A 13,686-nucleotide genomic window follows, 5' to 3' on the forward strand; every position below is an offset into this window, starting at 1 on the left:
AATAATGGAACAATATCTTTCCGACCAATAAATGTCACTATTGGTCACTTTTTAATTGTTTAAAGGTCACTATTTGGTCACTAATTTCGTTATTTTAGTCACTAAAGTCACTACTATTACATCACATACCCACTACCAGCCCTGGATTTTAGACAATATCTCAACAATTTGTGACTCTTTATCAAATCCAACGGTACGTATGGAAAGGTGAATAAATTTGCAAGTCATCTTCGACAGAAATATTCCATTTTTTGTTTGATCTCGTTCAGAAAAGAGAGGTAAAGCGCGGGTTGTGCTTAGTAGGACGGAAATTAGATCAAAAACCTTAGATAAGGTTAAAACTTTATCACACAAACGTTCATGTAATGTTCTATAACCATTTCAGTTAAAGTTTAGCAGGGATTATAAACAATGTTTAACCATTTTTGATAAGGTCAAGAAATGGTTCGCATTTATGTGGGAAGCGCTATTGAACAACATTACAAAGCTTGTAGTAGAAGTAACATTGAGCAATCAATTTGATTAGTTTGACAATGTTTTGTAATAGAATTTATCTGAATAATACACTATTATCAACAATCAATACGAAACTTACGATTTAAAATTGGCACACTACTTGACTAGCCTATTGGTCCCAAGCAAACGATTAACGTACCCCATTCTAGTCAAAATTCTAGCACTACACAATGTTTGTTTTGGTTCGCTATGAAGGTTTGACAGATAAAATGAGGGGTTAGTGGATTTTTCTATGTTTCGAGGGGTGAATCGATTAGCTTGGGACCGAAAAAAGTACCAGAGCTGAGCCAAAAAGTTGATCACGTTTCTTCGGGACCTCCTAGTCTTAGAGTTACCTCTATGCTATTATTGAATACAGCAACCCCAACAAACAATTTGAGTTGATCAACAGCTGATTAAGCTATTTTTTAGATGAAGAAGCTTGTTTTTGCCTGAGTAAGCTCTTATTCAACATTCAATGTTTGTTGGGACAATTTCGTAATACTCGCACGCTAGAATGCAAATTATTTCGGGTGAAAATGGAGAATTATCGCTTTCTTGCTCTCAATTAGTGTGTTGTTGACTTGCCATCGCTAGTAATGTTTAAGAGATGAACTAGCCTATGGCTAAAAATCTCTTTAATAAAGAAAAAAAAAAGCTAGTAATGTTTGGCATGTGCGTTTTTGACATTTGCTTCCAAAAGCAAAACTAATCAAATTCAATGGATGAAAACAGTGGTGCCAATTCAAATGATAATCATTTGATTTAAAAGTGTTATACAGTCAAGGGGTAAGTCACTCAGCACTTTGTGCCGAAATTAGATTCGGCACAGCTTGGGAACATCCATCGGCAAACGTTTACTACAATCTCGTAGGCATTGGATTGTTGTAAATAAAATGGGAGCACTGCTAGACAACAGGTGTTGGACATTGAAGTTGTTATTTGTTAAGTTTAGTTATTTGGACATTGAAGTTGTTCAAAACAAGTGCTGTTTGTAGGATTCTTTATAATAAAAGTGGAGTATTAATGTTACACAATTTGTCTTTATTTCACGCCCACACTGTCTTTAACTTCCGTACACCTTCTCACTCCAGATCCAACTCCCCGTCTTTCTATGCCTACTCTGATCGATCATTTTCTTCTAATCCCCTGAGGTGTAGGACCCTACACTGTTTGACCATAGAGGTAACTCTAAGACAAGTAGGTCCCGAAGAAACGTGCTCAACTTTTTGGCTCACCTCTGGTACTATCTTCGGTCCCAAGCTTGTCGAATCACCCCTCGAAACATAGGAAAAACCAATAACCCCTCATTTTATCTGTCAAACTTTCATAGCGAATCAAAACAAACATTGCGTAGTACTAGAATTTCGACTAGAATAGGGTACGTTAATCGTTTGCTTGGGACCAATAGGCTACTAAAGTGGTGAGCCAATTAAAAATCGTTAGTTTCATATTGATGTAACTCTAAGACTACTGGGTCCCGAAGAAAATCATTATTATTTTTGGCTCACTCAGTACCAGAACAACGGTCCCAAGCAGTCCCAAGCTATTTCACTCACCCCTGCATGTTCTGCATGAATCCACACACCCCTGATGTTATCTGTCAAACTTTCATAGCGAATCAAAACAAACATAGTGTAGTAATAGAATTTCGACTAGAATAGGGTACGTTAATCGTTTGCTTGGGACCAATAGGCTACTAAAGTGGTGAGCCAATTTAAAATCGTTAGTTTCGTATTGATTGTTGGTATTACTCCATCACTATTGAGAAATGATGAAGTATTCGGTTTTGATACAGTTGTTATTCTTGCCTTCATCGCAAGGAATCGATTCTACTTTGAAAGGTACCGCTATTTATACCCTTCCAAGTGTTTGAACACCCTCCACAGGCGCGCCCCTTTGTCAGTCAGAATTGGATTCCTTTAGCAATAAAAATGACACCAATAATAACCTTGCATCAGACCCCTAGTCTTTATCACTTCAAACTAGGAAACAACGAATAGAAGATTAGGAATCACATAGGTGAAGACAAAAAACGAGAAAAGAAGCCAGGTAACAACCCCCACAACAATACCAACAAAAACAGCGGCAGTAACAACTACACTATTGGCAATTGCAACAATAACAACAACAACAACAACAACAACAATAACAACAACAACAACAATAACAACAACACCAACAACAACAACAACAACAACACCAACGACAACAACAACAACAGCAACAACAACAGCAACAACAACAACTACAACAACAACAACAACAACAGCAATAACAACAACATCAACAACAACAGCAATAACAACAACATCAACAACAACAGGACCCGAAGCAGCCATCTCTACAACAGCACTGCATTACCTTTCACGCTAACTTGAATGTACCCATTAAATGCGTAAATTTGACTCATTTTATGCTATTATTCCAAACTGTCAAAAAATGGGTATCTTCAAAAAATGAAAAGCGGGTAATTTTTAATCATTTTAAGATTATCTTCTTGCAATAAAAATGGGTAAAAAAGGGTTTGGTGAAATGGAAGAGCAAAGTGTTTTGAAAGTTAACGGATTTCGCGTGTGCTATGTCCTGCAAATTGATCGGAATTCGAGCGATAAATACCGCGTTTCAAAAAAATATGCGGCGGAGGCAGCAGATTCTTTCCGGCCGGTGTTGATTCTGGTGAAAAGGGTGATCGGGTAGTTCCATTATTTCCATAAGAGTCAAATCGCAAACCTAAGTGTTGGGGAAGATCCGAGAGAAGATCAGCACGGCATTTCTGTGTGCTTTCAAGACCCGATTGCTACGAAGAATGTAATTATGATTAAATTTAGGTATGTATTCTAAAAACCGACGGTCCCGTTTCAGGTTAGCAGATTAATAGCGGGTTCGGAGAATAAAACGATGGTTATATGCCCAGGAATCCAAATCCGATGGTACATTTGGAACGAATAGAGGCAACTTCTTTACCCTACAAAAATTACAATAATGTCTACAACTTACTGCAACACTCGCATATTCCAGTACATCGGTTAATTCTAGTGTTTATGATTACCTATGTGATTATGTTTAATAAAGACTATGAAGTGTTTTAATGATTTTAGCTTTTACAAATGTTCAAATCCCTTATATTTCTCAGTGCTTATATTTGATGGCAGCCAGCCCAATGAAGCAAATAAAAAAAACAATCAATAAAACGGTTACTTTTTACTCATTTACAGAAAAAACAAGATGATTAAAAACTACCCATTTTATGAAGTATTATTCGAATACTCATTAATGAGTAAAGTCGCTTTTACTCATTTCATGAGTTAAGCCACTTTTCTTCAAAATGAGTCAAATTTTACTCATTAATGGGTACTTTAGAGTTAGCGTGTTGGATAAAGAACTTTTGGCTGCTGAACGAATACAATTTTCTCGGCCACCCAAAGAAAGCGGACTAAATTTCATTAATTTCGAAAAAGGGGAAACTATTAACCCTTATCGAACTGAAAAACCAACTGAGCGAGAACACCCTCCTCTTCTGGACCCCATGCGTCCGCCAATAGTGAGACTTACTGAACAGTCCGTAACTGGCGACCAACGCTTCCTGAAGGCGCGTCTAAGGGACCCGAAAATTATGGACATTGTTCGGACCTACCTCTCCTTTCTGCATGACCAGCCATCATCAACATGTATTCGCAGAATCACCAAAACCAGTGCTATTCTAATGCTAGCAGTTGAAGGACTACCAAAAGACAGAAATCTCCTGCACGAAATTTTCCTGGACGTCCATGAAGAACTTGGAATTACTCGAAACGACGCCTTGGCAGACCTGCAATCCTACCGTACATTCCTGTCCAGTGAACGCACGCAACGGCTACAATCTACTAGGGAGGCCGCCCTCAAATTTTACAATCCTGTAAATTTTCAACGCCGCTGACGCACCTTGAGGAAGACTCATTATTTCTATATAACGATGCTCGGCATGAGACTGAGGTAACTAATAATAACAATGACCATACTTTATCAACCGACGTATTTCCAACAATTTCTTCACACAGACAGAATGCGACTGAAATTTTGATTTATTGTCAAAATTTCAATCGCATGAAAAGCCCAGCTAAAATGAAGGAAATTTATCAAAATTTATTATGCTCATCCTTTTCGGTCATTCTGGCAACTGAAACAAGCTGGGACAAAAGCGTAAAAAGTGAAGAAATCTTTGGAAATGCCTTTAATGTATTCAGAGACGACAGAAATTTTCATGCAACACAGAAGAAGTCAGGTGGTGGAGTTCTTATAGCTCTTTCGGCCAATTTTAACTCAGAAATTATCTTTACACAAAAATTTACAGAATTTGAGCATATTTGGGTGAAATCACACATAGCCGGTGAAACGCACGTGTTCGCCTCAGTGTATTTTCCACCAGACCATGCTCATAAAAGCACTTATGAAGCCTTCTTCCAAAGTGCTGAACAAATTCTATCTGACCTTCCTCCTGAGGTTAAAGTTCACATCTATGGAGACTTTAATCAACGCCATGCTGACTTCATTCTGGACTCTGAAATTGAATGAATCTTACTCCCAGTTGTTAGGGATAATGAAACATTGCAGTTCATTTTTGACAAAACTGCTAATTTAGGACTGAACCAAATTAACCACATCAAAAACCAACAAAATTGCTATTTGGACTTTTTACTAACGAATATTTATGAAGATTTCTGTGTGACCGAATCACTAAATCCACTGTGGAAAAATGAAGCGTTTCACACAGCTATTGAATATTCTTTATTTGTGCATGAAAACCAAAGACCCAACGACTGCGAATACGAAGAAGTCTTTGAATACAAATTAGCAGACTACGAAAAAATAAAATTTAAATTAAACAGTGTCAATTGGCAATTAATTTTAAGGAATGTAGGAAATGTCGAAATTGGTATAGACGTGTTCTACAAAATTTTAACAGAAATAATTTCGGAAGAAATACCTTTGAAGAAAAAAATACGTAACAGAAACACACAAAATCCAGTCTGGTTTAACAGACAAATAAAAAACTTGAAAAATCGGAAGCAAAAAGCACATAAAATTTATAAAAAACACAATAGTAGTAATAATTTATTAATTTATTTGGATCTATGCGATCAACTGAATTTAGCTATCAGTACTGCATTTCAAGAATATAATGCAAAAACTGAACGTGAAATAAAGTCCTGTCCGAAGAACTTCTTTAATTACGTAAAAACGAAATTAAAATCTGACAATTTTCCTTCAATAATGCATCTAGACGAAAATGTCGGTGATAGTTCGGAAAAAAAACTGTAATCTATTCGCAAAATTTTTTCAAGAAATTTATACGACATTTTCTGAAGAAGATCGTGACCGCGATTATTTTGCATTTTATCTAGAATTTTCAAGGGACATTGGCCTCAATCAACTTCAAGTGCAGGACATTTTGCAGGCTTTAAAAAATTTAGATGCCTCAAAAGGTCCTGGACCTGACGGAATTCCTCCAGTATTTATTAAATGTCTAGCAATGGAACTCACTGCTCCATTGTTTTGGCTTTTTAATATGTCCCTGGAATCCGGAACCTTCCCTAAAATTTGGAAAAGCTCATTTCTAGTACCTATCTTTAAATCTGGTCGAAAATCTGACGTACGTAATTATCGTGGTATAGCCATTATCTCTTGCATTCCTAAGCTTTTCGAGTCAATTATCAACGAAAAATTATTTCTCCAAATCAAAAATAGAATTACTGACATGCAACACGGCTTTTTCAAGGGTCGTTCGACCTCGACCAACTTACTTGAATTTATAGACTATTCATTGAATGCAATGGATAATGGAAACCACGTAGAAGCTCTCTATACAGACTTTAGCAAGGCATTTGACCGCATTGACATACCAATGTTACTCTTTAAACTGCAAAAAATTGGAATTAAGTCAGGGCTCCTGAAATGGCTTGAATCATATTTAACTAACCGCCAACAAATAATTAAATTCGACGGAAAGAAATCGAGCCCAATTTAAGTCACTTCAGGCGTCCCCCAAGGCTCTCATTTGGGACCTCTCCTTTTTATTCTATACGTAAACGACATATCTCAAAAAACTTAAATTGCTTATTTATGCCGACGACATGAAGCTCTTTTTGGAAATAAGAAATGAAGAAGACATCAATATATTCCGGAATGAAATACACATATTCTACATATGGTGCAAAAAAAGTCTACTAGAATTGAATGTAAAAAAATGTAACTTAATATCATTTAGTAGAAAAAGAACAACTTCAAACATTTCAATTGCATTAGGAAATCAAACTGTAGACAAATGTGAAAGAGTTAGGGATTTAGGAGTTATCTTAGACTCTAAGCTAACTTTCATAGACCATTACAATACAATTATTCACAGGGCAAATAACATGCTAGGCTTTATCAAGCGCTTTTGCTATAACTTTCAGGACCCTTACACAATTAAAACACTATATATTGCCTATGTGAGGTCAATACTGGAATATTGCAGCATTGTATGGTCTCCATTTTCAATCACGCACGAAGAAAGATTAGAATCAGTACAAAAACAATTTCTATTATACGCTCTTCGTAAATTAGGTTGGACTTCATTTCCTCTTCCATCATATGAAGCACGCTGCATGCTTATAAACATACAAACATTAAAAGAGCGTCGTGAATATGCAATGGTTTCATTTGTAAACGATATCGTTTCGCAGCGCATTGACTCCACAGAACTTTTATCAAAATTAAATTTCCATGCATCCACTCGGCAACTCCGAAATCGAAATTTATTTGCCATAAAACATCATCGCACAAATTATGCAAAATATGGGCCATTAAGCCGCATGATGGCCTCTTACAATAAACACTGCGAAACCATTGACTTTACAATGTCTCGGAATAAACTAAAGCAATATTTTTATTCCATAAGAAATCACAACTCATAAAAGAAAATACAAGAAAGCTGACACTACTTTTTTTATATAAATATATATTTAAGAAAACAAAACTGTATTAGTTGTACTATTCTACGTTGGTTGACGAAATAAATAAATAAATAAATAAATAACTAACTCATTTTTTTCTTGTTTCAAGATCATCCTTGGTCCAGGCAACCCGAGGACTTATCACTATCAACAAGGCATAAAAAGTAACAAGGACTAAGATGTGTTCCTTTGATTTCTGAAAAATCCTGTTCCCCTAGTTTGAAGTAGTCAAGACTAGAAATCGGTGGTAGATCTTACATCCCGTAAAGTACCACGAAAAGGTGATCTACCCACGTAACGGGGCCGTTGTTATCTTAAAATTGACGAAAATTCACATGGGACCGATATGCGATTATAGGAAATTTACTCACGTTGTTCCCGGTTTCAGTTCGTGAAAGTACCAATTCATCACGTACATCACAGTTCGTACGTAGCGCCCGTATGCCATGTCCGGTGTCGAGGATCTTTCGGTGAAAATCAGCACCTTCAATATTGATGGAATGGCAAGCACGGACACAAGGCCGCACAATGAAGCCGTTCCAATCGCCACATAGTTATCGCGGAAGAATCGTTGTCCACTAAAAGTTAGACTCGAGATCAGTTCAATACAATTGTCTCAAATAGGCCATTGGTGATTCGCACCGTTTGAATTTTGTTTCTTCGAACCATGGTGGAAAGCAGATTTGGAACATTGGATCGTGGCTATCCACTGGAATCAACGCTGCATTGTTGGTAAGATCTTCTATGTAACGTTCAGCATTATTTTCTAACAAACAAACATTTTTGTAATTTTGCACTTGGTTGAAATCATTAATCAATGTTTTAGGTACCAACCGATTGTTGAATCCATAATGCTCTTGAAGGCATTGTTGCAAACAGCAATGACCGACAACCATGGAAAAACTAAGCCGATCATTACTTTAAAAATGGCTTTATTCTGCTTTAGGGACGGTTCGCTCTTCCTAGTGATACGCATTACGTGACCAGACGGTAAATATTACTTTATTCGAATCTTCCCTTTAAGCTGGGTTTATACAGGGCAAGTCAAATGATCAACTCAGTTGAATTCAATTGACTTGAAAGTTGAGCCTGGTTCAACTTTTTTCTATTCAAGTGAGTTGATCAAGTCAGCTTAGTTTACACGTTCAATTCGCGTTCAAGTCAGTTGAATTCAACTGAGTTGATCAATTGACTTGCCCTTTCTAAACCCAACTTTAAAGCTGGGTTTAGATAGGGCAAGTCAATTGATCAAGTCAGTTGAATTCAACTGACTTGAACGCGAATTGAACGTGTAAACCAAGCCATTCAACTGACTTGATCAACTCACTTGAATTGCAAAAAGTTGAACCAGGCTCAACTTTTCAAGCCAATTGAATTCAACTGAGTTGATCAAGTGACTTGCCTAGTCTAAACCCAGCTTAAGGCCCAAATACACGTTTCAAGTGAGTTGATTCAACTCAACCTGAAAAGGATAGGACCAAGAGGGCTACCCTGTGGAACCCCAGCATCAACATTGAACGTATCAGAAGGTGAATTGTTTTTAAAAAACCTGGAATGATCTGCCCGACAAGTAGTTTTTAATGATCTTGACAAGAAAGATCGGGAAGTTGTATCGATGCAGCTTGTACACTAGGCCATCATGCCAGACATTTTCGAATGCCTTCTCGACGTCCAACTATGCCATGGCAGATGTATTGGAAACGGACTTGTTCCGCTAGATGATGTTAGTAACCCGTGCGAGTTGGTGGATGGTAGAGTGGCCTTTCCTAAACCCGAATTGCTCTTTGAGAAAGATGTTATTATCATTTGAAAACACCAGCAGACGGCTGAGTATCAACTTTTAGAATAGCTTCGAGATGGAGGACAAGAGGCTGATGGGGCGATAGCTTTTAACACTGATAGGGTCTTTGCCAGGCTTGTGGATTGGAATGACTTTGGCTAACTTCCAGCATGCAGGGAAGTAGCCAAGCATCAAACACTTATTGAAGACCGCTGCAAGGTGCTCGAAGAAGTCAACACTTAAGTTTTTCAACTCGAGGTTGACCACTCCATCGACAATCATGTTCTTGGTTGATTTAATCGCTGCTGTCACATCATCAGCCGATATTCTACTTTCGTCAGGGACAACTACGGGGGTGGCAGCGACTCTAGACATTGCATGCGGTACTGCAAGCTCGTGGGGACTCACCACCCAAGTAACAATTTTGGTTTTATGAGGGTTCTGTAGACCATAATTTAGTCTTGTAGAATGCTATAAAACCTCTATAAAACCTGCAATGTTAGTTGGGCATGGCCAAGGTTATGTGGATTCACAAAGTGTTGACCAAGAGCATTGGCCTTTTCAACTGGGGTTATGAGTAAGGATGGATCCGAATTCTGATGAGGAGAGGAAAGGAGAGGGATGGGCTTATTTTTTGAAACCTTTGCTATTTTCCAGAATGGCTTAGCACAAGCTGGGAGAGAGCGAATCTTGTTTGCAAAATTGATATTTCTGAGATCCACCATGCTGGCTTGGATGATTTTGTTCAAACGGTTGCAATTGGTCTTCATGTTAGGCAACCCAATACGCTGGTACCATAGAGGTAACTCTAAGACTAGAAGGTCCCGAAGAAACGTGCTCAACTTTTTGGCTCAGCTCTGGTACTCTCTTCGGTCCCAAGCTAATCGATTCACCCCTCAAAACATAGGAAAAACCAATAACCCCTCATTTTATCAGTCAACTTTCATAGCGAATCAAAACAAACATTGCGTAGTACTAGAATTTCGACTAGAATAGGGTACGTTAATCGTTTGCTTGGGACCAATAGGCTAGTCAAGTAGTGAGCCAATTTAAATTCGTTAGTTTCGTATTGATTGTTGCTGGTACTGCCTACGAATCGTGTTGCGGAGTCTAATTCAGAGCAGTGATGCAAAATATCATGACACTCACGTGACACTCGTCTTCGCATCAACCGACTATCGCTGACAGATCGTTTTGTCACGCAGTGAGAGTTAGAGCCATGGCAAACAACAATCATCAGTAATGGTCGCTGCTCACAAGCAAAACGTTACACTCGCTGCTGATAATGAATAGCACAACGAAAACAGTGAAGACTTCTGCAGTACGATCATGAGATAAAGTGAAACGACAGAAGAAAATGAAAACAATGCCTACGCATTCCAAGTTTGTCTCGGCAGGCGCGAGTGTGTGAGTTACAAACAAAGCAGGCAACATTAAACGGAAGCTGTTGGGCTCACTCACCAACACACTCTCATAAGCAAGCAAAGCAGCAACTGCTTCAAAACGAGCACAGATGAGTGTCGTGATTGTCAGGAATGACCAGATCGGTGATGGATCACAACAGAAGACGACATTCACCAGTTGCTTTTTACTTCTTTCGTCAACTTGATGGATTGTCATGGAGAGAGCTTCGACGAGTACATTGATAGGAATGTACAAAGCGTTACTACCATCAGCTGTTTGATGATGGTGATTGTGATAGGTCGCAACTCTGGTTCAGAGTATTACTCATCTGTTTGGATCTTGGAACATTTTGCTCCGTGGCCCGGGAAATCACTTCATCGCAAGCTGCCTGTTGGCCCGGACCTTATATAAACGTCATTGGTGATAGCATGCCTGGACTAAAGCCCTCTAGTTAAAGTATGGATGACTGTCACCACAAAACTGAAAAAAAGCTGTTCCAATTGAGCAAAGCGGTGTAATTTGACGATTCGATTGGAACAACTTTTGACAGACGTCCATACTTTTACTGTAGGACTTTAGCCTGGACGAGATACCATTTACGCCAAATCGATCAAATGCATTGTTTATAAAAGCTGATACGTCCCTTTGAAAAGCTATCGAGAAATGTGACTTAGAAAAGGCTTGGAAAATATTTTTCTGTGAATATTTTCAAATTTGATTTATGTCGCATACCCTTCGTGACTCTCTGTCTCGTTGAGGTGACAAGACTCTCCGTGCAAATCAAATTGAGAGTCACCTCACACGAGGTGACAATTATCACCTCACCGGTGAGAGAGAGACACGTGACTCGCAGAATAGGGGGGATAGTCACCCTTCCAAAGTAACAATATTGATTTTATGAGGGTTCTGTCCTACAGTAGGCCATGAGTTAAAAACTTGTACAATGCTTTAAAACCTCGATAAAACTTGCACTTTTACTTGGGTTACCCCAGCAACAAAAGATAACAGATGAAATTACAATTACAAACACTTCGAAGCAATCTGAATGGTTACAACTTAAGTGCAACGTTTATTCGCATTATCGTCCTCCCAGATGCTATCAGTAATCCATTGAAGCACTGTCGAAACATGTTGAACTTCATCAGAACTTCATGAATGCTGAGAATAACAAATAGCACAATGCGGCTTTTCCAACCCAGTTGTTGTAACTGCTTCGGAATATATCCATCTTCACTCCCGTCCGTCCAGTATTGGTCAAACCCTGGTGAATCGGCCACCCGCCCTGCACAGTACATCAGAGCATCGTAGTCTAGGAGCAAATTGAAACACCACAAGCCTCCGAGTAGGAGACGGCACGCTTCCTCGAACTTTTCCGTTCGTTTCGCGAATGCAGGTTTGATGAACTTCTGTAGAAGTTGATCCATCCGCACATGGGTTTCCTCTGATGATTCGGCGCAAAGGTTAAATCTGAAATGATTTGAGTTAATACCAATGAAATAAATCCTAACAGTTCCACACTTATACTGGTCTTCCATTCCAAGCAGATATCCGAATACTCTCCAAAAATGACATAGAGCATCTAGATCTTCTGTAATGTTTTGAGCACCCACCATCGTTGGAGCCAGTATCACATACCTGCCGATTAATGATATTTTCATGATAGACCTGAAGCTTCCCCGTTCCAATCAGCTGAACATTACCCTAGGAAAGCGAACTGTGTAACTGCCATATCCCTCTGGGAGATAATAATCCCATAGTTCCTAGCTTCCGCACGTCGCAGAATAGTGGAATGAACTCGTCGCACGTGGATCAGCGACTGAAAGGAGCTGCAGTAGAACATTGATAACAGTACAATCAAGCTTGCAATTAAATAATAATATTGCTGACCCATTTCCTGGTGCCTTTAGATCATCGCTGTACCAGTTGATGGTATGCTTCAGAGCGGCTAAATAACGTCTGGCGGCAACGCGGAACGATGGCTTTCCGGTGGTGAAGACAAGGGCACTCAGGATCGACGGAATCGCCAGTACGGTCAACAATCCACAAATGGTTGCATAGTAAATGGCGGCGAAGTTTCGTTTGAAGTATTGCTGGGCACTGTTGATATACAATAGGAATACAGTCAACTCTCCACAGCTCGATGTCCACTAGCTCGATATCGAGTTATAGAACCACAGTAAACATTAGATTCATGGCTACTGTGATAGCGATGGGATTGTTCTTCTATAACTCGATAATTCTAGATAGAGTTGGAATTAGGGCGTAACAGCTTTTGTAAACAATGACTCCTCTCGATGATTTCTAGAAATCCAAGGCTCGCCCACTCAAATCAACGTCCCCATCGGGTAGGGGAAGACTTCTCCTTCCAGTTAGTTATGTTGGTTTGCGTGGGCGTGCCTTGAGTTTCGAGAGAATTAATTGTTTACAAAAGCTGTTACGCCCTAATTCCAGCTCTATCAAGAATTATTCTATAACTAGATGGTTCCTTGAAATATCGCGTTGTAGAGAGTTCACTGTAGTTAAATAATTCACGAACTGGCAGTTTGGGGAAGAAATTTAGACCAACCGTTTGAATTTTTGCTCGTCGTACCAGTCGGGCAGCGTGACTTCACCCAGGTCGTCTTTCAGTGATTTCTTTTCACCCTGGGTGAGTAGATTTTCCAAATAGTTCGAACACATCCTGTCTGGTTGAACGTTGATGTGGTACTGACTGCTGCATGGCACGTGTCCATGCACTTCTGCGATGCTTTTATTATTTGAATGACAAGGATCTGGATGTCTCCCTTAGCTCAGTCGGTAAAGCCGCAGCTACAATGGAGGTTCGATTCCCGGTACAGTCGAGTAATTTTTCGGTTCGAAAAAAATTTCTCGACTTCTCTGGGCAATAGCGTTGTGATTGTACTTGCCACACAATTATACTAATGCAAAAATGGTAGAGGTATGGAAAACTCGCAATGAATAACTGTGGAAGTGCATCTAGAACACTAAGTTGAGAGCACGCAATCAGCTAATATGCAATAAGCAATAAGCTTG

At 39.0% G+C, this 13,686-nt stretch overlaps 1 protein-coding gene across 1 annotated transcript; it reads right to left on the bottom strand.

Moving 5' to 3' along the window:
* Nucleotides 1-11,636: 11,636 nt before the first annotated feature.
* Nucleotides 11,637-13,345, bottom strand: LOC135707738 (uncharacterized). Its single transcript, XM_065229620.1, has 5 exons — nucleotides 13,220-13,345; nucleotides 12,541-12,750; nucleotides 12,354-12,479; nucleotides 12,178-12,288; nucleotides 11,637-12,120 (listed from the first exon to the last, which is right to left on the bottom strand). Exons 1-5 carry the CDS (start codon nucleotides 13,330-13,332, stop codon nucleotides 11,703-11,705), a joined length of 978 nt encoding a protein of 325 aa, XP_065085692.1. The 5' UTR covers nucleotides 13,333-13,345; the 3' UTR covers nucleotides 11,637-11,702.
* Between the last annotated feature and the right edge of the window lie 341 nt (nucleotides 13,346-13,686).

The sequence above is a fragment of the Ochlerotatus camptorhynchus genome, unplaced genomic scaffold, assembly GCF_037179485.1.
Source record: "Ochlerotatus camptorhynchus isolate MF236.1 unplaced genomic scaffold, CSIRO-AGI_Acam_v1.1 ptg000316l, whole genome shotgun sequence".
Lineage (NCBI taxonomy): Eukaryota > Metazoa > Arthropoda > Insecta > Diptera > Culicidae > Ochlerotatus > Ochlerotatus camptorhynchus.